We start from the raw sequence: 26,928 nt of genomic DNA on the forward strand, positions 1-26,928 counted from the left end.
TGGATCGGTAGGGGGAAATCTTCGTGCACACCCCAGTGTTCGAACCTTGAGGGTTTTTCCGGAACCCGTGATCCGACAAGCTTTATATCCACGTCGACCCTCGGCATGATGGTTGGAAGCAAATGCCAAGTTCATACCGAAAGATTGTTAACAACAATACCAACTTGCGGACGACAAGGTAGTACAAGTACCAATACCAAACTAACTTATAATCTTTTTCCTCCTGGCCCTAGTGTTCGTCTGGTAGAAAATCTTGCAGAGGACCAGCTCCCGCTCCTTCTCTTGCTCCAGGTCCCCGAGGTGGTACTGGTGCATCACCGAGTTGGTCCTGTGCTGGTCGAAGTTCTTGTTGGTGTGCAGCACCAGAACCTTTTTGCTGCCCGTCTGCCGGCCATTGACCACCACCGGCAAGGTATTGCCGGTCTTGTGCCACATCTCATGCATGCCACACTCCAACTGTATCTTGCGACGCGTCCACGTGCCCCTTTTGAACACCCTTGTATTGCGCTGGAATAAATGCTTGGTTAGGCCACTGAGTGTGATACTTGCAGTATTGTCGAATACATGTTTTAGTATACAAGGTTGGCATTTTCATAACATCTTTGGCATGTTGCAGTCACTTATTTCACTTTTTATTAACTGTCAAATTGTAATTGCTTCACTAGGTTTGCGTTTAAAAAGAAAAATAGAGCTATAAACAAAGGAATATGTTTGTGCAAGTAGACGGCCGATCGGTGTCTTAGCTGGAAGTTTCTCAGGATGGGTGTAGCATATGTCGTGCTCACTGTCGATGGTTGGTATGAACAAATTGATGAGAGGGTGAGGTCTCGCGCTGTCAGCAGTCACTTTGGCCTCAAGGTGCTCGATCAGCTCCTGATCCGTGGGGTCGAACTTGACGCCAGCCGGCAGCATCGGCCAATCCTTCTTGGACTTGCATCGGTTAATTCCAGTTATATGGTACTCAATGTATGATCAATCGACTGTTTTAATGAATGATGAAAGATTTCGACAGATAAGTGGTACTCCAAATCTGAAGTCCACAATACCCGAAGATGCCACCGAGATTCTTGTGTCACCTTACGCGCAGCGTGTTGTCACGTTAATTCAATGTGTGGACATGATGAATAATTTGACCGACGTATACTAGTACTGCTACTGTACTACTTACTAGTCGTATTTAGTGTCACATTTTAACCATAGGTTTAACTAACAAAATGTCAATGCATGTCACCGAAAATTATTCCATTGGAAACTATGTTCAAATACGAATAAAACGATATAATTTTTTGTGACATGCATTAACATTTACTTAATGAAATTTATGGTCAAAATTTGACACAAATTACGAAGGGGACCAGTAAACCAGGAGGGAGGTAGTAGTACGAGTAGCGCAATATACGGTATAGAGGACTAGTACAAATTTAGAAGTAGGGTAATAATTTACAAGGCTGTGCGACAGACTTTGTAGGCTACATGAGTAATACAAAATATAATTCCCATTGGACAACACTTTCACCAACAAGTACAGTCTATTCTGCTAATATTAGCATTATTCTGATAACACTTCCGCACTGCACGCTCAACGCAAGTGCACGCCATTGTTTGAACCAAATGTGCTGCAGTACTCAAGCGTGTGAACTTCATGTCGAAAAAAATTGCACGCAGTGTTTTTTCGGTACTGTTTTTGCTCTAATTTTTTAACCATTTATCAGAACGAGGCGTGTAATATACCGTTGAAAAGCTATGGATTAGGCGCAACTTTGCCATGTTGAACACTTTTCAAGATTCCTCGCGGTTTAAGAGCAGTTTCAAAAACTTGCGGCGAACGACGAGTGGCAGCGAGCGTATTTTCGCGATTTTTTCTAAACCGCTTGTCGGAATAAGACAAATGATACGCTGTTGGAAAGATATCGTTGAGGCGCATCTTTTGCATATCTATTATTCACCGAACGACGAGTGGCAGCGAGCGTATTTTCGCGATTTTTTCTAAACCGCTTGTCGGAATAAGACAAATGATACGCCGTTGGAAAGATATCGTTGAGGTGCATCTTTTGCATATCTATTATTTTCTAATTCGTTACGGTTTAAGAGAAGTTCCAAATTTACTAAATCGCGGAATTCTATTTTTCAAAAAAATTCAAATTTTCGGTGTTGTTTTCGCTCTAGTTTTTTAACCGTTTGTCGAAACGAGGTGTCTTATATACTGTTAAAAAGCTATGAACGAGGCGCAACTTTCATATGTTGAAATGTTTTTGAGATTCCTTATGGTTTTAAGTTAATTTTGAAAATTGTCCAGCGGACGACGAGTGGCAGCGGCCGTTTTTCACGAAAATTTTACAAACTGCAGGTCGGAATGATTCAAAGGATACGCCGTTGGAAAGATATCGATGAGGCGCAACTTTTTCATCTAGAACACTCTCTCTAATTCTTTACGGTTTAAGAGGAATTTTGAATTTACTGAAATGCGGACACTCTGTTTTTCGCGAAACCCAAATCGACGTGGGTACTTCATCCGACTGAAAACCGCACTGCATCGGACGAAAAACCGCACTGCATCGGACGGGTAAGAGAACTGCATGGTTTCTTTTATTCAAACGTAATTTTTTCAAGGAAGAGAAAGTAGAGTGCACTTCACATCGGGTGTAAATGAAGCACAACACTATCAAGAAGTGAACCGCATTACTCTTTTCCGCTTTCGTAACAATTTTTTTGCACTTACGAGATGAACAACATCATACAGCCGACCGCACTGCTTCAGACTAAAAACCGCACTGCATCGGACAGGCAAGCGAGCTGCATGGTTCTTGTACTCTTTTTCTATTTTATTTTTATGAATGAATTTCCTTTTTTATGAATGAGAGTGGACCGCAGAGATAAGGCCAAGTGAACCTCATCAAGAGAAAAAGTGAAACGCAACACGAGTCTAAGTGAAACGTTGAACCATATCATTTTTTTGTCTTTTTTAACTTTTTTTATAAATGCATCCGAGCTGCATGGTGAGAGCTAGTGAGCTTCATCTTTTTGGTCTTTATTATATTTCTTTTTTATTTACCCTATTTTTTGTTTTTTCGAATTTCAATTTGATTAACCTATCTGGAAGAGGGAGGAGGAGTGTAAACTGCATGTTGTTTATTTGAAAAGGACCAAAGCGTACTTCATGAATTGGGAAACATCTTTTCTTTTTATGAGAAGTGGACCGTGGAGTCCCTCGAAGTGCACTGCATTGTAGTTTTCTTTTTTCCAGCTATTTTGCCAAAGTGGGCAACTTTTGAAATTAACAAAGATGTCCTTCAATATGTAAACTAAAAAGTGAACGACAAAAATCAGAGCGTTGCTGTAGCCGATGCTGACAGTACGAAAGTGTACTGCTTGGGGAGTCGGCGATGGCCCGGCGAGCTTCTTTGACATGTTTTTGTATCTGTTTAACAAGTGTACCATGGAGGAGTTTTTCTTCACTTTTATAAAGCCACCTTTAACTTTTATACAAAAAAATCATTAAACACAAAAAAAACCATTTGTACTGCATGTCCACGAGCTCCAAACTGCATGCTGAACTCTGAACAGTACCATGTTTCGCAGTGATCTGCAATCAAATTAGTCCATATAATTTTTATACATAAAATCCTCATGTACAAAAAGCATCATCCGCACTGCATGTGCACATGCTCCAAACTGTATTTCTGAACACATGTCTTGTCGCGAATTTCATTCAAATGAGCCCTTGTAAATTTTATACATAAAATCCTCAAAACACAAAATGCATCATTTTTGCACTGCATGCTCATATGCTCCAAACCTCAGGACACGGGGTACCAAACTGCAGAAACCAATATTTTCGCCGGTGCCCGTTGATGAACCGCACGAGGGCGCACATTGCACCGCTCGAGGGATCCAGATGCACTGCAATGGCGCGCCCAAGGGCCTCACAGACGAACGACACGGCGATTTCAAATGACCACACACCACCAAACTCAATTGTACGCACCACCACACTGCAATGCCGTGATTTTTGTACTGCACGTGGGGAGAGAGGAGCGCACACGTCGGCTGAGCTGCAAGCTCATGGAGCGAACGGCACGCGAGGGGCTGCTTACGTCTCACTAGCAGGTGCCTCAGATGAGCACACGTCGGACCTCGAAGTCACAGTGGCCGTGGTTGCCGAGGCGGGATGAGGCAGATATGTGACGGGGGGCGCGCTGGGGTGCTCTGGAGGCAACCCAACTGCATCTTCGGAAACTGCAGCCGCGGGTCTGCACCCACCCATGAAACTGAACGGATGCACGCCAGGGGTTCCGGCCCCGCGCTCGTCCACTGCAAGAACACGAGCGCACTGCATGAACACACTCGCCCGCACTACGCAGAACGTGCCCACCGAACCACTCGACGGAGGGGAAGAACAAGAGCGGAAGTCAGATGGCTTGCTGGTGGTGTCCAAGAGGAGAGGCACGACTAGGCGCCCGGGAGGGGGGGGGGCGCTCCCACAAAAGATGTCACCGTCGACGAACAAAATACTCGGGATGCGGATTGGAAGCTTGTGGCGGTGTTAGCCGGCGTCCTCCGCCATGGATCTCGCCGGTGGGACACTGGGCTGGGGAGCAACACTCCCTCCTCCCTCTATCCACCCCGCGCCCGCCATATGGACGGTGGCGGTGGCGGGTCACAGCTCTCGGGTGGCGGCCATGGCATGGATCCGGTGCTAATCGGGTCGCCGGATGAGGAGGAAGGTGGTGGAGGTAGGTGGGAGCTCGCGCGGAGGAAGCGAGGCCGGATCCAGGCCCTCGCGGCTCCGGGGCTCGGCCGCCGGAGATAGTTGGCTGGGCGTGGACAACGGCCCTGTGCGGCAGCGGCGGCGGGCGGGATAGGAAGGCGAGTCTGGGGAGGATGGTGGGGCGGAGGAGGGGGAGGGGCGGGAGGGTGGTGGTGGTGGGGTGGGGCGCCGCGGTTGTCGGGTCCGCCCCGTGGTAACCGGCTCTCCGGAGGGGTTGTGGGCGGCGATGCTTGGGGGTAGGTGGTGATGGTGTGGGGCGCCGATGGGGCAGGGGAGGGAGGTTATGGAGCTCGGGGGGAGTGGTGGGTCGTGGGAGGAGGGGTGAGTTTTGTTTGCTTTTGGTTCGGGGCGTGGGAGGAGGGGTGAGTTTTGTTTGCTTTTGGTTCGGGGTGTTAGCAGAATAAGCCCCGGTGTTAGCAGAATAAGGTCTTAAGAGGGTGTTATCATAATAGAGGGTGTTATCATTATATATATATATATATATATATATATATATATATATATATATATATGGCTTCTGCACAGCATCTCCATCATCATTATCAGTACATCCTACGGAGGTGAGTTAGGATGCACTTGATCCCAGAAAGGTATCTATCCTTCTAACCATAGGAGTGCTTCAAACTAACAACAGTACATAATATCCAACCAAAGAGGGTCATGCTATAGCAGCATGACACATGGCTCAATCTAGATATCAGTACGAATCAAGTTGTGCATATTTGCTGTTGGCATGAACCACATCACCGCATGTCGGGTTTGCAAAAGCCATCCATCGCATGGATGCTTGATGCCTTTCACACACTAAAGATTATCTGGCAACAAGCTGTGTCGACGAATCTCTGGATATGGTGATTCATGAAACCCATGGTATGATGTGTAAACACAGTTCCCCCTGGCGAATGGAAGTTGCATAGCACGATAATCATCATCGGTGATATGATCGATGATTGGTTGGATGATCGGATAATTGAGCTCGAGGAATATGGAGTGGTTGCCGAGGCTGTAAACCCGCCTCCAGTTGAATACGCCTGGCCCAACAGAGCTGGGATCTTTCTCGAACACGAAGCAGCCATAGCCATCAATGTCATGAACGCCCTAGGCATTGTACTGCATGTGGTTTGATGAAATGGTTTGGTCAATTTGGTACGTGCAAATGAGCATCAAATGACCGCCGTCAGCTGAACGAGCGATAAACCACCACACATCGGCTGGTATGATTCCAGGTCCTGGAATCATGAAGGCCAGCACATTTGCATTTGCTGCAACAATTCAAATTGGAGACCAAAAGGACAAAAATAAACAATCATGTTCAGAGTATGTGTGGAATTAAGATTATTATAACAGTGACACATATCATAGACAGAGAATTGCAATGCCGTGGTCATAATCATACCCCAAGTTAAAAAAAATAAGCCAATGGCTTTCATATTCTAGCAATATATCATGGTTCAAACATCATATAACAATGAGAGGAAAACAGATATGACAGGGCCTACTCATATTCTACCATAGCACTTACTACAGTTATCATATCAACTCTAAGCAATAACATGCGTTGTTATAAAAATCCTGGAAATGATAGTAACATATAGCAATCATGAGGTTATACTCATAATATCTATTCTAACAATCATTAGATGCCAATTGTTCTCATATCAACTCTAACAATAACATGTGTGGTCATAAAAATCTTGGAGATGAGAGGAACATATAGCAATTATGTGGTTATAGACATACTATATATTCTAAATTTGTAATAATGAACAGGTAGTCGTATTCTTAAGGTAAAGATGAGATTAGATAGAACAATTACACGACGATAGATTCCACCAGTATAGGCAGCCAATCTGTGCGTCGACCGCATAAACGATGCCATCGTACACTATAGCATCAGACAGAAATGTTGGGTGAAGAGGATCGACGATGCGCCATAACCATGTATGGTGACCGGATTCCAGATAGACTAATCCCATGTTGAACACGACAATGAGCTTGTAATCCATGTAGTCTTGTGATGGTGTGGGCACTTCGCAGATTACAACCTTCAGCAAACAGAGGTCAAGCCAAAAGCTCGATGCGTCTTGTCCGTAGTAGGCAGGAGTGTCCGGTGGGCCACGAGGCTCGATGGCGGCGGTATCCAATGATGGAAGGGTGATCTCTCGCTGGGTGTAGATATCCACGACACGCCATGGACTACCGGGTTGGTGGATGAGGACGATCCAGTTGGCCTTCATGCCTGCCCAGTAGTGGCCGCACATGAAGGACAGGTGGACGGGTAGTGGTAGCATGTCGAGGGGCACTGCTACCTCTTGAGCACTGCGTTGGTTTTCCCTTGAAGAGGAAAAGGTGATGCAGTAAAGCAGCGTAAGTATTTCCCTCAGTTTTTGAGAACCAAGGTATCAATCCAGTAGGAGGCCACGCACGAGTCCCTCGCACCTACACAAACAAATAAATCCTCGCAACCAACGCGATAAGGGGTTGTCAATCCCTACACGGTCACTTACGAGAGTGAGATCTGATAGATATGATAAGATAATATTTTTGGTATTTTTATGATAAAGATGCAAAGTAAAATAGAAAGCAATAAAAATAACTAAGTGTTGGAAGATTAATATGATGGAAAATAGACCCGGGGGCCATAGGTTTCACTAGTGGCTTCTCTCAAGAGCATAAGTATTACGGTGGGTGAACAAATTACTGTTGAGTAATTGACAGAATTGAGCATAGTTATGAGAATATCTAGGTATGATCATGTATATAGGCATCACGTCCGAGACAAGTAGACCGACTCCTGCCTGCATCTACTACTATTACTCCACGCATCGACCGCTATCCAGCATGCATCTAGAGTATTAAGTTCATAAAACAGAGTAACGCTTTAAGCAATATGACATGATGTAGAGGGATAAACTCATGCAATATGATATAAACCCCATCTTGTTATCCTCGATGGCAACAATACAATACGTGCCTTCCTGCCCTTACTGTCACTGGGAAAGGACACCGCAAGATTGAACCCAAAGCTAAGCACTTCTCCCATTGCAAGAAAGATCAATCTAGTAGGCCAAACCAAACCGATAATTCGAAGAGACTTGCAAAGATAACCAATCATACATAAAAGAATTCAGAGAAGATTCAAATATTGTTCATAGATAAACTTAATCATAAACCCAAAATTCATCGGTCTCAACAAACACACCACAAAAGAAGATTACATCGAATAGATCTCCACGAGAGAGGGGGAGAACATTGTATTGAGATCCAAAAAGAGAGAAAAAGCCATCTAGCTAATAACTATGGACCCGAAGGTCTGAGGTAAACTACTCACACATCATCGGAGAGGCTATGGTGTTGATGTAGAAGCCCTCCATGATCGATGCCCCCTCCGGTGGAGCTTCGAAACAGGCCCCAAGATGGGATCTCACGGGTACAGAAGGTTGTGGCGGTGGAATTAGTTTTTGGCTCCGTATCTGGTAGTTTGGGGGTACGTAGGTATATATCGGAGGAAGAAGTACGTCGGTGGAGCAACATGGGCCCCACGTGGGTGGAGGGCGCGCCCAGGGGGGTAGGCGCGCCCCCTACCTCGTGCCCTCCTAGTTGCTTTCTTGACGTAGGGTCCAAGTCCTCTGGATCACGTTCGTTCCGAAAATCACGTTCCCGAAGGTTTCATTCCGTTTGGACTCCGTTTGATATTCTTTTTCTGCGAAACCCTAAAATAGGCAAAAAACAACAATTCTGGGCTGGGCCTCCGGTTAATAGGTTAGTCCCAAAAATAATATAAAAGTGTATAATAAAACCCAATAATGTCCAAAACAGAATATAATATAGCATGGAGCAATCAAAAATTATAAATACGTTGGAGATGTATCAAGCATCCACAAGCTTAATTCCTGCTCGTCCTCGAGTAGGTAAATGATAAAAACAGAATTTTTGATGTGGAATGCTACTTGGCATAATCTCAATGTAATTCTTCTTAATTGTGGTATGAATATTCAGATCCGAAAGATTCAAGACAAAAGTTTAATATTGACATAAAAATAATAATACTTCAAGCATACTAACTAAGCAATTATGTCTTCTCAGAATAACATGGCCAAAGAAAGTTATCCCTACTAAATCATATAGTCTGGCTATGCTCTATGTTCACCACACAAAGTATTTAAATCATGCACAACCCCGATGGTAGGCCAAGCAATTGTTTCATACTTTTGGTGTTCTCAAACTTTTTCGATCTTCACGCAATACATGAGCGTGAGCCATGGATATAGCACTATAGGTGGAATAGAATGGTGGTTGTGGAGAAGACAAAAAGGGAGAAGATAGTCTCACATCAACTAGGCGTATCAACAGGCTATGGAGATGCCCATTAATAGATATCAATGTGAGTGAGTAGGGATTGCCATGCAACGGATGTACTAGAGCTATAAGTATATGAAAGCTCAACAAAAGAAACTAAGTGGGTGTGCATCCAACTCGCTTGCTCACGAAGACCTATGGCATTTTGAGGAAGCCCATCATTGGAATATACAAGCCAAGTTCTATAATGAAAAATTCCCACTAGTATATGAAAGCGATATCATAGGAGACTCTCTATCATGAAGATCATGGTGCTACTTTGAAGCACAAGTGTGGTAAAAGGATAGTAACATTGTCCCTTCTCTCTTTTCTCTCATTTTTTTATTTGGGCCTTTTTTTAATGGCCTCTTTTTTTCTTTTTTTTTCTTTTTCGTCCGGAGTCTCATCCCGACTTGTGGGGGAATCATAGTCTCCATCATCCTTTCCTCACTTGGGACAATGCTCTAAAATTGATGATCATCACACTTTTGTTTACTTACAACTCAACAATTACAACTCAATACGTAGAACAAAATATGACTCTATATGAATGCCTCCGGCGGTGTACCGGGATATGCAATGAATCAAGAGTGACATGTATGAAAGAAGGGATAATTAGATTTATGCCCCTAGTTGTGTCCCACTCATCTGTTTTACCCCTAATTCCCAAAAGTCACCGGTTCTGTCCAAGTCACTTTGCTCCTCTTATGCTTTTGCCCTTTGACCGTTTGACCGTCAATTTGAAAACTTCATAACTTATTCATACTAAATCAGAAAAATGCAAATAAGATACCAAAATGTTCAGAAAAACATCACCTGTATGTCAGTGTCATTTACATTCATGAAAAAGTGTTGGAAAGTGCACATCCGAGTTTTAGCTCTTTTGATACCACCATGAATAGTAAACTCTGAAAAAATTCAAAAAAATTCAAAAAAAATATGGTGGCAAAGAACGACAAATGTTCTAAGTGATTGCCAAGTTTCATTAGGGAACGACATTCGTGGAAGTCGTGGCAAAAAAATAATCTATTTTGGAGTGCTGATTGGTTTTTTTGCCGCGGCACCCACGAATGTTATTCCTTGATGAAACTTGGCAGGCACTTAAAACATTTGTCATTCTTTGCCACCAATATTTTTTTGAACTTTTTTAGATTTTACTATTCATGGTGGTAGCATAAGAGCTAAAACTCGGATGAGCACTTTCCAACACTTTTTTCATGAATGCAAATGACACTGACATATAGGTGATGTTTTTCTGAACATTTTGGTATCTTATTTGCATTTTTCTGATTTAGTATGAATTAGTTATGAAGTTTTCAAACTGACGGTCAAACGGTCAAAGGGCAAAAGCATAAGAGGAGCAAAGTGACTTGGACAGAACCGGTGACTTTTGGGAATTAGGGGTAAAACAGACGAGTGGGACACAACTAGGGGCATAAATCTAATTATCCCATGAAAGAATTATGAACGGTGGCCTTGCCACAAATACAATGTCAACTACATGATCATGCGAAGCAATATGAAAATGATGGAGCGTGTCATAGTAAACGAAACGATGGTAAGGTGCATGGCAATATATCTCGGAATGGCTATGGAAATGCCATGATAGGTAGATATGGTGGCTGTTTTGAGGAAGGTATATGGTGGGTGTATGATACCGGCGAAAAGTGCGCGGTATTAGAGAGGCTAGCAATGGTGGAAGGAGGAAAAGTGTGTATAATCCATGGACTCAACATTAGTCATAAAGAACTCATATACTTATTGCAAAAATCTACAAGTTATCAAAGCAAAGTATTACACGCATGCTCCTAGGGGGATAGATTGGTAGGAAAAGACCATCGCTCGTCCCCGACCGCCACTCATAAGGAAGACAATCAATAAATAAATCATGCTCCGACCTCATCACATAATGGTTCACCATACGTGCATGCTACGGGAATCACAAACTTTAACACAAGTATTTCTCAAATTCACAACTACCCAACTAGCATGACTCTAATATTACTACCTCCATATCTCAAAACAATCATCAAGCATCAAACTTCTCCTAGTATTCAACACACTCATAAGAAAGTTTTTATTATTCTTGACTACCTAGCATATTAGGATTATTTAAGCAAATTACCATGCTGTTTAAGACTCTCAAAATAATCTAAGTGAAGAATGAGAGAACAATAGTTTCTATAAAACAAAACCACCACCGTGCTCTAAAAGATATAAGTGAAGCACTAGAGCAAAAACTATATAGCTCAAAAGATATAAGTGAAACACACAGATTATTCTAATAAATTCCGAATCATGTGTGTCTCTCTCAAAAGGTGTAAAGCAAAGATGATTGTGGCAAACTAACAAATAAAGACTCAAATAATACAAGACGCTCCAAGCAAAACACATATCATGTGGTGAATAAAAATATAGCTCCAAGTAAAGTTACCGATGGAAGTAGACGAAAGAGGGGATGCCTTCCGGGGCATCCCCAAGCTTTGGATTTTTGGTGTCCTTAGATTATCTTGGGGTGCCATGGGCGTACCCAAGCTTAGGCTCTTGCCATTCCTTGTTCCATAATCCATCAAACCGTTCACCCAAAACTTGAAAACTTCACAATACAAAACTCAGCAGAAAATCTCATGAGCTCCGTTAGCGAAAGAAAACAAAAGACCACTTCAAGGTACTGTAATGAACTCATTCTTTATTTATATTGGTGTTAAACCTACTGTATTCCAACTTCTCTATGGTTTATAAACTATTTTACTAGCCATAGATTCATCAAAATAAACAAACAACACACGAAAAACAGAATCTATCAAAAACAGAACAGTCTGTAGTAATTTGTAACTAACGCAAACTTCTGGAACTCTAAAAATTCAGCCAAAATAGGACGACCTAGAAAATTTGTTTATTGATCAGCAGAAATTAGAATCAATATTTTATCACGTTCTGATAATTTTTAACAATTGTTTTCGTGAACAGAAAGTTTCTGGAATTTACAGGGTTTAACTTGGCACAAACAATAATTAAAACATAAAAAGACATCTAACCAGAGGCTAGATCAAATATTTATTCCTAAACAGAAGCAAAAAGCAAAAAAACTAAAAATAAAATTGGGTTGCCTCCCAACAAGTGCTATCGTTTAACGCCCCTAGCTAGGCATAATAGCAAGGATAGATCTAGGTATTGCCATCTTTGGTAGGAAATCCATAGGTGGCTCTCATAATAGATTCATAAGGTAATATTATTTTCTTTCTAGGGAAGTGTTCCATGCCTTTCCTTAACGGAAATTGGAATCTAATATTCCCTTCCTTCATATCAATAATTGCACCAATCGTTCTAAGGAAAGGTCTACCAAGAATAATAGGACATGAAGGATTGCAATCTATAACAAGAACAATAAAATCTACGTGCACATAATTCCTATTTGCAACAATAAGAACATCATTAATTCTTCCCATAGGTTTCTTAATAATGGAATCCGCAAGGTGCAAGTTTAGAGAGCAATCATCAAATTCACGGAAACCTAGTAAATCGCATAAAGTTTTTGGAATCGTGGAAACACTAGCACCCAAATCACACAAAGCATAGCATTCATGATCTTTAATTTTAATTCTAATAGTAGGTTCCCATTCATCATAAAGTTTTCTAGGGATAGAAACTTCCAACTCAAGTTTTTCTTCATAAGATTGCATCAAAGTATCAACGATATGTTTGGTAAAGGCTTTATTTTGACTATAAGCATGAGGAGAATTTAGCACGGATTGCAACAAGGAAATACAATCTATTAAAGAACAATTATCATAATTAAATTCCTTGAAATCCAAAATAGTGGGTTGATTAATATCTAGAGTTTTGACCTCTTCAATCCCACTTTTATCAATTTTAGCATCAAGATCTAAAAACTCCGAATGTCCGGAACGCCTTCTAGGTAAAGGTGGATCATATTCGGTCCCTTCATTATCAAGATTCATATTGCAAAACAAAGATTTAATAGGGGAAACATCAATAACTTTTAGATCTTCATCTTTATTTCCATAGAAATTTGAAGAACACGCTTTCATAAAGCACTCTTTCTTAGCACGCATCCTAGTGGTTCTTTCTTTGCACTCATCAATGGAAATTCTCATGGCTTTGAGAGACTCATTGATATCATGCTTAGGAGGAATAGATCTAAGTTTTAAAGAATCAACATCAAGAGAAATTCTATCAATGTTCCTAGCCAATTCATCAACTTTAAGCAATTTTTCTTCAAGCAAAGCATTGAAATTCTTTTGCGAATTCATAAATTACTTAACACTAGTCTCAAGTTCAGAGGGCATCTTATTAAAATTTCCATAAGAATTGTTGTAGGAATTACCATAATTATTAGAGGAATTACTAGGATAAGGCCTTGGATTAAAGTTTCTTCTATACGCGTTGTTGCCAAAATTATTCCTACCAACAAAATTCACATCCATAGATTAATTATTATTCTCAATCAAAGTAGACAAAGGCATATCATTAGGATCAGAAGAAACACTCTTAGTAGCAAATAATTTCATAAGTTCATCCATCTTTCCACTCAAAACATTAATTTCTTCTATCGCATGCACTTTTTTATTAGTAGATCTTTCAGTGTGCCATTGAGAATAATTAACCATAATATTATCTAGGAGTTTAGTAGCTTCTCCCAAAGTGATTTCCATAAAAGTGCCTCCCGCGGCCAAATCTAAAAGATTTCTAGAAGCAAAATTCAATCCGGCATAAATTTTTTGTATAATCATCCACAAATTCAAACCATGCGTAGGGCAATTACGTATCATTAATTTCATCCTCTTCCAAGCTTGTGCAACATGTTCATGATCAAGTTGTTTAAAATTAATAATATCGTTTCTAAGAGAGATGATCTTAGCGGGAGGAAAATACTTAGAGATAAAAGCATCTTTGCACTTATTCCATGAATCAATACTATTTTTAGGCAAAGACGAAAACCAAGCTTTAGCACGATCTCTAAGCGAAAAAGGAAATAGCTTCAATTTAACAATATCATTGTCTACATCTTTCTTATTTTGCATATCACACAAATCAATGAAGCTATTTAGATGGGTAGCGGCATCTTCACTAGGAAGGCCGGCGAATTGATCGTTCATGACAAGATTCAACAAAGCGGTATTAATTTCACAAGATTCAGTATCGGTAAGAGGAGAAATCGGAGTGCTAAGTAAATGATTGTTGTTGGTATTGGTAAAGTCACATAATTTGGCATTATCTTGAGCCATCGTGACAAGCAAGCAATCCAACACACGAGCAAACAAGAAGCAAGCAAAAAAGAGGCGAACGGAAAAGAGATGGCGAATAAAACGGCAAGGGTGAAGTGGGGGAGAGGAAAACGAGAGGCAAATGGCAAATAATGTAATGCGGGAGATAAGGGTTTGTGATGGGTACTTGGTATGTTGACTTTTGCGTAGACTCCCCGGCAACGGCGCCAGAAATCCTTCTTGCTACCTCTTGAGCACTGCGTTGGTTTTCCCTTGAAGAGGAAATGGTGATGCAGTAAAGCAGCGTAAGTATTTCCCTCAGTTTTTGAGAACCAAGGTATCAATCCAGTAGGAGGCCACGCACGAGTCCCTCGCACCTACACAAACAAATAAATCCTCGCAACCAACGCGATAAGGGGTTGTCAATCCCTACACGGTCACTTACGAGAGTGAGATCTGGTAGATATGATAAGATAATATTTTTGGTATTTTTATGATAAAGATGCAAAGTAAAATATAAAGCAATAAAAATAACTAAGTGTTGGAAGATTAATATGATGGAAAATAGACTCGGGGGCCATAGGTTTCACTAGTGGCTTCTCTCAAGAGCATAAGTATTACGGTGGGTGAACAAATTACTGTTGAGCAATTGACAGAATTGAGCATAGTTATGAGAATATCTAGGTATGATCATTTATATAGGCATCACGTCCGAGACAAGTAGACCGACTCCTGCCTGCATCTACTACTATTACTCCACACATCGACCGCTATCCAGCATGCATCTAGAGTATTAAGTTCGTAAGAACAGAGTAACGCTTTAAGCAAGATGACATGATGTAGAGGGATAAACTCATGCAATATGATATAAACCCCATCTTGTTATCCTCGATGGCAACAATACAATACATGCCTTGCTGCCCCTACTGTCACTGGGAAAGGACACCGCAAGATTGAACCCAAAGCTAAGCACTTCTCCCATTGCAAGAAAGATCAATCTAGTAGGCCAAACCAAACTGATAATTCGAAGAGACTTGCAAAGATAACCAATCATACATAAAAGAATTCAGAGAAGATTCAAATATTGTTCATAGATAAACTTGACCATAAACCCACAATTCATCGATCTCAACAAACACACCGCAAAAGAAGATTACGTCGAATAGATCTCCACGAGAGAGGGGGAGAGCATTGTATTGAGATCCAAAAAGAGAGAAAAAGCCATCTAGCTAATAACTATGGACCCGAAGGTCTGAGGTAAACTACTCACACATCATCGGAGAGGCTATGGTGTTGATGTAGAAGCCCTCCAGGATCGATGCCCCCTCCGACGGAGCTCCGGAACAGGCCCCAAGATGGGATCTCACGGGTACAGAAGGTTGCTGCAGTGGAATTAGGTTTTTGGCTCCGTATCTGGTAGTTTGGGGGTACGTAGGTATATATAGGAGGAAGAAGTACGTCGGTGGAGCAACGTGGGCCCCACGAGGGTGGAGGGCGCGCCCAGGGGGGTAGGCTCGCCCCCCTACCTCGTGCCCTCCTGGTTGCTTTCTTGAGGTAGGGTCCAAGTCCTCTGGATCACGTTCGTTCTGAAAATCACGTTCCCGAAGGTTTCATTCCGTTTGGACTCCGCTTGATATTCTTTTTCTGCGAAACTCTGAAATAGGCAAAAAAACAGCAATTCTGGGCTGGGCCTCCGGTTAATAGGTTAGTCCCAAAAATAATATAAAAGTGTATAATAAAGCCCAATAATGTCCAAAATAGAATATAATATAGCATGGAGCAATAAAAAATTATAGATACGTTGGAGACGTATCAGGCACCACGGCAACCTCCGTAGGATCGTCAAGTCGGTGTCTGGGCCACCTGCGAGGATCGGGAATCAGCAAGCAGGGTGTCTTGAAAAGAGCCGGCCGGTTGTAGACGAGTAGACCGTACAAAGACACAGAGCATGCGGCCAGACGGACGGTGCTGAGCAAGTCCATACGATTACAGATCTGCTCCAAGAGAACATCGGGGAGGGAATTCCAATCGCGGCTCTACATGTCAGTCGGTTCTGCCATAGGGTTTTTAGGGCGCTGAGTGACTGGGGTTTTCGGTGCCTGCGAGCCAGCGGGGAAGTTGATTCGGGCGGGCGAGCGAAGAAGATGGTGTGTGTGGCCGAGCAGTGAGCGGGGGGATATGGTACGCACGAGCTACCAAGGAAGATGCCGCGGGCGGCGAGCAGTGAGCGGGGGGAAATGGTGTGCGGCCGACGATGGGGAAGAGAGGAGGAAGAAGAAGAGAGGAGGAAGAAGAGTGAAAGACGGGGAAGAAAGTGCATTAAATCTCAATTCTACTAGTACTACTACCAGGATATACCTTCCTTCGGAGTGTAAATAGTTACGCCGATGACACGTGGGTCTACCTCAAGAGTGCCCATATGTTAGTTAATGGAGGAGAGAGGCGCGTAGTCGTATTTGCGGAAGCGTGCTCCACTGGCAAACATGATGGCAGTACCGGGTAAGGCTGATTTAGTAACACCAACACGCTGGTTCAGCTTATTAATCAAGTGTCCCATCTACTGCAGCGTGTATTGTCACTTCACTGTGAAGACTAGTTGAATAGTTCTCTCTGACCGAGATGGGGAATAATGGATCGCGAAGACTTCCTATCTATAGTATCCCTATGCCTGTACGCTCGGCCTTGTACAGGTGCTAAGGCTGCCATGTAGGCAAAAAGTCTGATGTGGCAAGGTAATTAAGAGGAGAGATAAGTGTGGTGACCCCAGTACTAAGCGCGAGAACCTAGACAAAAGACTTAAATGGAACAATCCCACCAATGCATGAAGAACTTTTGTTACAAAATCATTAAATAAAGGATGCTTAGCACCAACAAGTTAAGCACCTGTACATGTAATCATTGGGAGCTTTAGTTGCTAAAGTTTTTAATGTGCTTAGCACCCCATGTAAGCATCGATGCATCCTGTCCAACAAGATGAAACATTGGCCAAGGCACCCAGCGCCAATAATGTAGGAGTACTAGTACTACCTCCTTTCCGGTTTATAGGGCTCAATTCAAAAATCTCATCAACCAAGGTAGATGATGAGTGGTGGAATAATTATTGTAGTTTGCAAAAACACTCAATTAATGCACTCATTTTCCTCAAAAAATTATGTTTACCAATGCATTAATTTTGTGTCAAACTTTGACCATCACTCCCTCCATCCAGGTGAGTCATCTTTGGTTGTGCACCGTGACCAAGGAGGGAAAAACAAGAGAACTTAATGTTTATTTGCTACTCCCTCCGTTCCTAAATATTGTCTTTTTAGACATTCAAATGGAATACAACATACGGATGTATGTAGACATATTTTAGAGTGTAGATTCACTCATTTTGCTCCGTACATAGTCACTTGTTGAAATCTCTAGAGAGATAAATACTCCGTGAGAACAGAAGGAGGCTTTTACTCCATATTTGGGAACAGAGGGAGTATCACAATATGGAGGAAACAGAGGAAGCTTGAAATATGAACATGTCAATGGGAGGGAGTAAAAGCCTCATGCATGCATGCATGCATGCAACATGCAACACTCACACGTACACATGGACGCCCGCAACACTCATGTACCCATGCCGCACACAGCACGCGACGCAACACACACGCTCACACTCAAGTGCTCAACCTACTCCCTACGTCCGTGAAACACTGTACATTTAGAGATTTACACATTGACCAGGGCATAATTAACGCCCAAAAGTAGCAGATTTATGTGTGCATGCGAGCATTGAGAGAAGAAGATTAAATGAAGGTTGTTGCATGCTGTAATTAAGGATAGACATGTAGCCTATAAGCTAGAGCACAAGTTGGTGCATTAGTCAATCAATATCGATTTTAGATTAAAGGCTAAATGCATTGGAATTGTAGATGTACACTCTTTGTTTTTTAGCCGATGTACACTCTTTGTTGGAAGACCGAGGGAGTACACGTGCATGCACTCACATACACAGCCAGGGTGGTTCGCGCACAAGGGTTGGACTCCTATCGCGCCTACGTAAAGTTTTGTTCAACTGATTTATTTGCTCTGCCAACTAACAGGTGGGACCCAGAAACCAGGTGACAATTTAACCAGTCAACAAAGTGCCACGTCGACTATGTGGCCGATCAGTAGGGTGCAATACGGTGCTCTACGATGAGCTAGTGATCGTATAATCACCGCAAAACTATATATAGTGACCGTAAAGAGCGTATTGTTACATACGTTGACCGCCAGTGTATTTTTCTCGTTTCAAATTAAGCCATATTTAACCGGAAAGGACTAGTACTTGTACTGCTTTGATGTGTCCCGTCAACTCGCCGAACGAGGAGAAGCTTGCTTACTACGCCTCTCCCTCGCGCACACGCGCGGTGACTCGCAGGACGAGGATAGGGTTTTGACTACAGCGCCCTCTCCCTCTCCCTCTCGCCCTCGCCCTCGCGGTGGACGTGCAGCTGTTCAATCGGTGTCATATTGCCAGAAGCATATTGTACTGTAGTATCATCATTGGTGGACCTTCCGAAGAGTCGAAGAGCCAAGTGCAAGGTTCACACGAGTATGAATTGTTGAACCTTCGGAAGAGGCAAAGAGCCAAGCGCAAGGTTTTATAGGAGTTGTCGTCCTAGTAGGAGTATTAAAACTATAGCGAACGATGCTACTGTATGATGCCGCCACGTCACCTATATCCAAAGCTGTGCCACCTTTTTTTCTCAATGAGCGTGTTGGATCCCGTGCAACAACCACACAAGTTGCACGTACACATAACACATTTACTAGTAATAAATTCTAGAGGACAAATGCCAATATGCCACACATTCATTAGATAAATGTGTGCACGAGTAGTCTACATATATTCACAGCGCTACCGTTCACAATTTACCATACCCCACTTACACGTTATAGATGGGCTACATGTCCTCCTCCAGGTTCCAGTCCCAGGTGTTCTTCATGGATGGCACGATCCTTAGCGGTGGGAAACGGGAATCATTGTCACAACTTTCTAGTCCGGTTCCACACGATGGAGACTCATCCAAGCTGAAGCGGCATAAATCAGGGATAGCGTGTCCCAGCATGTCGATCATCCAGCGGTGCGCACTAAAGACACAACCATGCTTCATGAACGGCAGGCCTTCGGTGTCGTGCACGGAAGGTGGCATCCGCTTCACATTGGGGTAGCTGTCCCCAATGAAAAGCGAGTACTCTCCAAGAGTGTTCCTCGGCACCCACGTAGCATCACGGGGGTCGAACTCGGCGCCGTTCATCTGGTACACGCGGCATCTCAGATCTGGACACATGGTGACGTACACAGTCAAGGTCCATGCATAATAATATTGCGCTCAAATATGGCGGTCAGTAATACTGTGCAGCATATAGTACTATTCCGGTATAGAGGAAGTAAAATAGCCGGCTTATTATATATAGCCACTCTTGGCTACATGGATGAGATAGTAAGACATGGAAAAACAAAAAATGGTGGCAGCTAGTGGGTTCAAGTCTTCAAGGGCCTAGCTAGCTATACGCGTCCTCCAAGGTAAAAAGTACTCCTACTAGTAAGTAGTACAACAACGAAAGAGAAGGCGAGAGGGTTAAAAAATATAATACTAAATGGAATACCTGGGTAGATGGCGACGGTCCGATTGTGGTAGATTGTGGTACCATGGGTAACGACTGCTAAGATAGTTGATCCCAATATGCCAAAGTCAGCTACAAGGTTCCAGGTTAGACCGAATCGCGGATGCAAATGCACATCCAGGATCAGCGATCTTATTTTGATCAGGGGATGACTGGTCCCTGCAAAATTGTGGAGTACCATTAGGGATGCAAATGATGGTTTGTGCATTCCATTTGTAATCTCCCGTACCGTAGGATGGCAACCAGATGAAACAAGTCCCTTGGCTTGTCACCACGAAGATGCGGCCTAGATGGCGCACGACGTCTTCAAACGTCTAGGGGTACAAATCTGCCGCGGCCAACATGCGCTAGCCTCTGCCGTTACTGCCTCTTGCATTCATGGCAATCCTTATGTCGAACACCGCGATGAGACAGTAATCATCGTAGTCGCGTCGCTTTGTCAGTGGGTCCGCAATTGCTATCTTCTTCAATCTCATGTAGGCATCATCATACGTATTCAAGCCCAGCCAGTCCGGAAGGCCGATCCTAATGGTTGAGAAGGGGTCTACGGGAACGGCCGCACTGCTGTGGATGTTTTGCAAAATGATGGTGGTATCCGGCCGGAGGTATGCAAGCTAATCTTCATTGGCGCCGACCCAGACCTATATATAAGACGGTGGGCAGCGGAGAAATTACGGGATGGAAATGGAATAGCTAAGTACTACATGATCAAACTCCATGACTGACCTGCTCATCGGACAAAATCCGACTACCTCTCAACATCGGCAACTCTAGCGGAGTCAACGCGCAACCATGGCCAGGGACCGGTGGACTGTTCGAAGGATTGTCCCATAAAAGAACCTTCTCCTCGAGGACGCATGGAAGACCAACAAGCATGGCCTTTTCCCAAGCCTGTTTAAGCACCGTCTTGAAAAAGTTGGTGCAGGAAGCACCGAGTCTTGCGGCGGTGAGGACGTCGGAGCGGCGTGCGATTTCTCCCAGAGGATCATCGTCCAAGGTCTCCCAGCCCCGACGAGGAGGAGAACCGCCTGGCGAATCCATGGGAGCAGCGACGAACTGCCTTCTCTTCGGGGGGAGGGGAACTGGCGAGGAGGAGATAAGAGCGTAGTAACCGCAGGGCCTCGTCCCTTCCAACTGTAGCTCCTCGATCGTTCCTTAGCGAAGGGGTGAGGCTATTATTTACTACGTACTCGTACTGTAGCAGTACTAGTACTACTTTCTCAACTAGTTGTGCGATGTATTGTGCTTCTAGTATAGTGCACCAGTTTTGAACTCTTAATCTCAGGGCCAAGGAGCTACAGTTGGAAGTGGAGGGTAGTACTGTTCTCTAGAACCATCGCAGTACTATCAATGTAGAGAAAGTACACCTGCGTAGTGGGTACTCTCGGTGCTCTATTCAAGTGCATAGCTGGCCTACTCAGCCGCTCCTCTCACGCACACACTAGCAGCCTGTTTATCAGCGACGGTTACTGCGGGGGCAGAACACTTGAGTTATTTGATAGAGCGAGACTAGGCTTTTCGCTTCCATTTGTGGAGGTGTAATGGATCTCGTCGAACTTTGTTAGTAGTTCCTTCTTTATGAATGAGATGAGACAAAGCTTTTGCCTCCGTTTAAAAAAAATCATGTCAAGAGGAATTTCTTTTATAGAGCCGATAATGGAGTGAAGTCCATGCGTGCAACGCCACAAGCTACAGATTACTACTAGAGTACTAGCACTTTACGTACAGAGCCATATTGGACAGTTCCCAATGCCGCGCCAGGCTTTTCTGGCTCCTCGGGCTTAATTGGGAGGCGCTAGTTTAAATATGCTACTAGCTGACGAGGAAGCTGCAAGCGAGGTGTGGCTAGGGCGAGCACGCGAGCCACGAGATGATGGGAAGGAAAACCCGTTCACGTGGCTGGGCTATCCAGTGCACCCAGATTGTGGTGCAACACGTCCATTCGACTTCAAAACTCAAACTACCCGTGTACAATATTGGCTCGCAGTGAAGTTACTATTTAAAAAAAAGGCCGCCGTGCGTTCGGCCGGGATCGAACCCACAAAATGAGGTATACACTCCCGCAACCACTAGTAGTACTTGTTGGAGTACAACGCAACCTAGAATCGCCTTTTGTCGCTAGTAGTACATTATTCCTTACAAGAAACCACTAATAATGCCAAGAAACTACTACCACTTGCATACGTGGCAGACTTAAGATAAGACTACCTTACCAACCATTGTACATGCCCTTACCAACCAACCCTACCAAGAAACGACTACTCTAAAAGTGCCGTTATAGGCATGTTTCAACCCATGTCGCCCCTTAAGTCAACGCCTTCTATTCGACCGGCAAGTTTGGCGTTATGACTTGTGGGACCTACATGTCAATCTGCACAAAAATCCCCGAGTGACCTCCTACCTCCGGCCCGTCCACCTAGTCATCCTCGGCCATGGGACGCAGCTACCACCGCCGGCAGAAGGCGAGGTCAAAACCGCCGGCGATGCGGAGCCCATCTTGCGGCAGCCCGGATGCCAGCTCCGTCCGGCGCTCACGGCCTCTAGCTAGCCAAGATAGCTCCATCCAGCTGCTTGTCTGCAAGGTTTGCTAGCTAGATTGGCACGGCGGTGCGGCGGCTTGCTCGCGTGCGCGGCGCTAAGGCCAGCCATCTGGCTCGAGCGAAGGCCAGCGCGGCGGCTTGCTCGCTCGTGAGTCACGCTCGGGCCAGCCTGCCAACCCGTGCAGGGGCCAGCGCGGTGTCCGGCCCGTCCGGCGAAGCGGCGGCCAACTCGCTCATCACCGGCGCCATCGACGAACATGCAACAATATTGTTTGAAGTAATGTTCAGGAAAAATAATGATTTGAGGGGGAATAACAGGATAGAAGGTTAGATGTGGGTCCCTCGTGTCAACGGTCAAACAAAATGTGTTGGTTTAAGCTGCCTCGTCAGCACTGAGGTGTGGGCCAACCCTGTCATAAACGGGTTTAAACGAGCCTAATCGGCACTAGGTAGTAGTTTTTGGCGCGGATTAAGAAATTTTGGGTATGTTTTTGCTATTTTTTGTACAATAGTTTCTTCCTAGGGCTGGTTGAAAGTGGTAGTTTTTTGTTAAATACTCTACATATTGTAAGTAGGAGTGAAAGTTAAGCTTTGGAAGCCAATAAGCAAGGCTAGTTACATAGTGCATATGTGTACGTGATTGGAAGTAAATATCAACCATGAGTGACTAATATCTTGATGGAAAACTTGAAACTATGGAAATACTAGCATTTTTTTGCATGGTTGGAAATACTAGCAATGTTCACGTGCGTTGCAACGGATCATAATTATAATAATACTTATTCACAAACTTTATACAAAACACTCTATTTTTGATATACATATATCACTAGAGACATATTATGTTTCAATCAGAATATATTCCTTGCTGTTTTGGTGAGGTGAGGGAGGGATGTGGTTGGTTTTAAGATACTAATTATGGGTTTTTCTGCAAATTGGTAGAGAAGTGGGATGTTGGTGAGAAAAGGCAACAACTTACCTCACAGTCGTTAGATGTAGATCTAATGGTCAGAAATGACGGATGGCAGACACACCATCATCACCAACTTAGTCTTCTGTAGGAGTACCGCAAGATGTCTGTGCATTGCACGGAACATCAAGATGCATTTTTTTAATAAAACACTTGTTGTGATTGACCCATGCGGGAGTAATCCCATGTGTAAAAACTAATGATATCTCGAGAAATAGGAGATAAGGTGAAGAGGAGTGGGGCGCGGTGGTGATTGGTGGTCGGACTGAGCGGAGGCATGGGGAGGGACGACGCCGGCAGTGGCCACCAGGCCAGTTTGTTCCAAAGGCTTCCTTTTTTAATTGGTCAACAATGAGGTTGTTGGAGATAAGGATGAACGAGGGAAGGCCATGTGTGCAAGTGTGGAGAGAGGTGCGGGTATCTTTTAGTTTAATTTCCATCCATCAGATATAGATCGGACGGTCTATATTTTAAGATGGCACGCGTACCATCATCACCAACTTGGTTTTTTATAAGAGAAGAAATATAAGTATGGAGATACAAACGTATTATCGATACTTGTCTCCGTAAACTAGGATCTACATTCTATTCAACGCCTCAGCATGTGGGGCCTTAGCACAATGACTTCTCGATTGTGTAAAACAAAGGTTTTCCCGTCGCCGATAAGGAGGGGGTGACGGCGGCGCGTTTTCGGCTTGCTCTAGTCCTAGTAGTCATACTAGGTGGTCTATGCATGTGTAGATTTATTCTTTTTCACGTCTCGTGTTCGCCGTACTGCCACGACTGTTGATGAATAGACGGTAAGTTATTCACGGGGAAACCCTTGTTGGGCGTGTTTGCGAGAGAGAGAGACAGCGTGCGTGTGTGATATGTCTAGAGACTGAGGCAATGATAAGAGATTCTTTGTGTCTATGTGTGTGGAGGATAGAGTGAGACATGTACATGGGGCTTTGTGTTGTGTAACGTGGAGACACATAGGCATAATCAGAGAGTGAGTGTGTGAGATACACATGCGGACATGGGGAGAGACGAGGATCAAGATAAATGGGTGTTTGTGCGTGTCTGTGTGTGTTTGTGTGCGCGTTTGTGTGTGAGAGGGAGTGTGTGTATGTGGAGTAGAGAGACCACTAATGATGTAAACCTAGTATAAGGGAAGGGGGAATGGTGTGACATGTGTGTCACAGAGAGACAAAGGCATGTGTAGTAGCGGGATAGCATGGGTGCGGGCGGGGAGCAGACTATTTGGAAGAGACATCAAGTGTGTGTGGGAGAGGGGTGTGAGAGCGAGCACGCGCGCGCGCGAGAGAGAGAGAAAGAGAGAGAGAGAGAGGGAGAGCGACGGAGAGAGAGAGAGGAAGAGAGGGGGGAGAGGGGTGATACGTCTCCAACGTATCTATAATTTATGAAGTATTCATGCTATTATATTTTTTGTTTTGGATGTTTAATGGGCTTTATTATACACTTTTATATTATTTTTGGGACTAACCTATTAACCGGAGGCCCAGCCCAAATTGTTGTTTTCTTGCCTATTTCAGTGTTTCGAAGAAAAGGAATATCAAACGGAGTCCAAACGGAATGAAACCTTCGGGAGAGTTATTTTTGGAACGGAAGCAATCCAGCAGACTTGGAGTAGACGTGAGGGAAGCTTCGAGGAAGCCACAAGGCAGGGAGGCGTGCCCTACCCCCTGGGTGCGTCCCCCACCCTCGTGGCTCCCCTAACCGACTTCTTTTGCCTATATATATCCATATACCCTAAAAACTTCGGAGAACAGAATAGACCGGGAGTTCCGCCGCCGCAAGCCTCTGTAGCCACCAAAAACCAATCGGGACCCTGTTCCGGCACCCTACCGGAGGGGGATCCATCACCGGTGGCCATCTTCATCATCCTGGCGCTCTCCATGACGAGGAGGGAGTAGTTCACCCTCGGGGCTGAGGGTATGTACCAGTAGCTATGTGTTTGATCTCTCTCTCTCTCGTGTTCTTGAGATGGTACGATCTTGATGTATCGCGAGCTTTGCTATTATAGTGGATCTTATGATGTTTCTCCCCCTCTACTCTCTTGTAATGGATTGAGTTTTCCCTTTGAAGTTATCTTATCGGATTGAGTCTTTAAGGATTTGAGAACACTTGATGTATGTCTTGCATGTGCTTATATGTGGTGACAATGGGATATCACGTGATTCACTTGATGTATGTTTTGGTGATCAACTTGCGGGTTCAGTTGAACTTATGCATAGGGGTTGGCACACGTTTTCGTCTTGACTCTCCGGTAGAAAGTTTGGGGCACTCTTTGAAGTACTTTGTGTTGGTTTGAATAGATGAATCTGAGATTGTGTGATGCATATCGTATAATCATACCCACGGATACTTGAGGTGACATTGGGGTTTTGGTTGATATGTGTCTTAAGGTGTTATTCTAGTACGAACTCTTGAATAGATCGATCAGAAAGAATAACTTTGAGGTGGTTTCGTACCCTACCGTAATCTCTTTGTTTGTTCTCCGCTATTAGTGACTTTGGAGGGACTCTTTGTTGCATGTTGAGGGATAGTTATATGATCCAATTATGTTATTATTGTTGAGAGAACTTGCACTAGTGAAAGTATGCAGTGCAATACCGTTTACGCTCACTTTTATTACTTGTTACCTTGCTGTTTTTGTATTTTCATATTACAAAAACCTATATCTACCATCCCTATTACACTTGTATCACCATCTCTTCGCCGAACTAGTGCACCTATACAATTTACCATTGTATTGGGTGTGTTGGGGACACAAGAGACTCTTTGTTATTTGGTTGCAGGGTTGTTTGAGAGAGACCATCTTCAACCTACGCCTCCCACGGATTGATAAACCTTAGGTCATCCACTTGAGGGAAATTTGCTACTGTCCTACAAACCTCTGCACTTGGAGGCCCAACAACGTCTACAAGGAGAAGGTTGCGTAGTAGACATCAAGGGGTCGTTTGTGTCCATAAATGGCGTATAGATAGGGAGGCAATGTTGATGTTGTTCGAAATTGGCCTGTGTACGGAGACGCAAGGGAAAGGAGTAATCGTGTGTGTGATAGGGACTTCATGAGAGATCTAGAATAGAGGGTGTAGAGAACAACATGCGAGATTGAGAACGATGATACATTTGGGAGCTATGGAAAGAGTCACGACATATATGTATACAGGTAAGGAGCTGGGGTGGGTCCGCATGTGGGATAGATAGAAAGAGGAGAGTGGTGCACAAGGAGACAAAGTGTGCTTGTTTGTAGTGGGGGTGGTGTGTGCGGTGAGTGTGCGAGAACCACATAACTAGGGAGATAGACGTTTGGGGGCGACGTTTTGTGTGTATGGGAAAGATACACTCTACATAGTGCGTGTGCTTGGCAAAGAGAGATGCCCGGAGACCTAGAGAGTGGGGGAAGAGATGCGTGCATGCTCGAGAGACAAG

At 43.9% G+C, this 26,928-nt stretch overlaps 1 protein-coding gene across 1 annotated transcript in view; it reads right to left on the bottom strand.

The window, feature by feature from the left end:
• Positions 1-201: 201 nt before the first annotated feature.
• The window catches only part of LOC120963922 (NAC domain-containing protein 75-like), a 62,123-nt gene continuing 35,396 nt past the window's right edge, over positions 202-26,928 (bottom strand). The window contains exons 2-3 of the mRNA XM_040388398.2: positions 744-930; positions 202-545 (exon numbers count right to left, since the gene is read on the bottom strand). Of these exons, the coding sequence (XP_040244332.2) occupies positions 202-545; positions 744-930 (531 nt within the window). The remainder of the gene's footprint in view (positions 546-743; positions 931-26,928) is intronic.

The sequence above is a fragment of the Aegilops tauschii genome, chromosome 5 (assembly GCF_002575655.3).
Source record: "Aegilops tauschii subsp. strangulata cultivar AL8/78 chromosome 5, Aet v6.0, whole genome shotgun sequence".
Lineage (NCBI taxonomy): Eukaryota > Viridiplantae > Streptophyta > Magnoliopsida > Poales > Poaceae > Aegilops > Aegilops tauschii.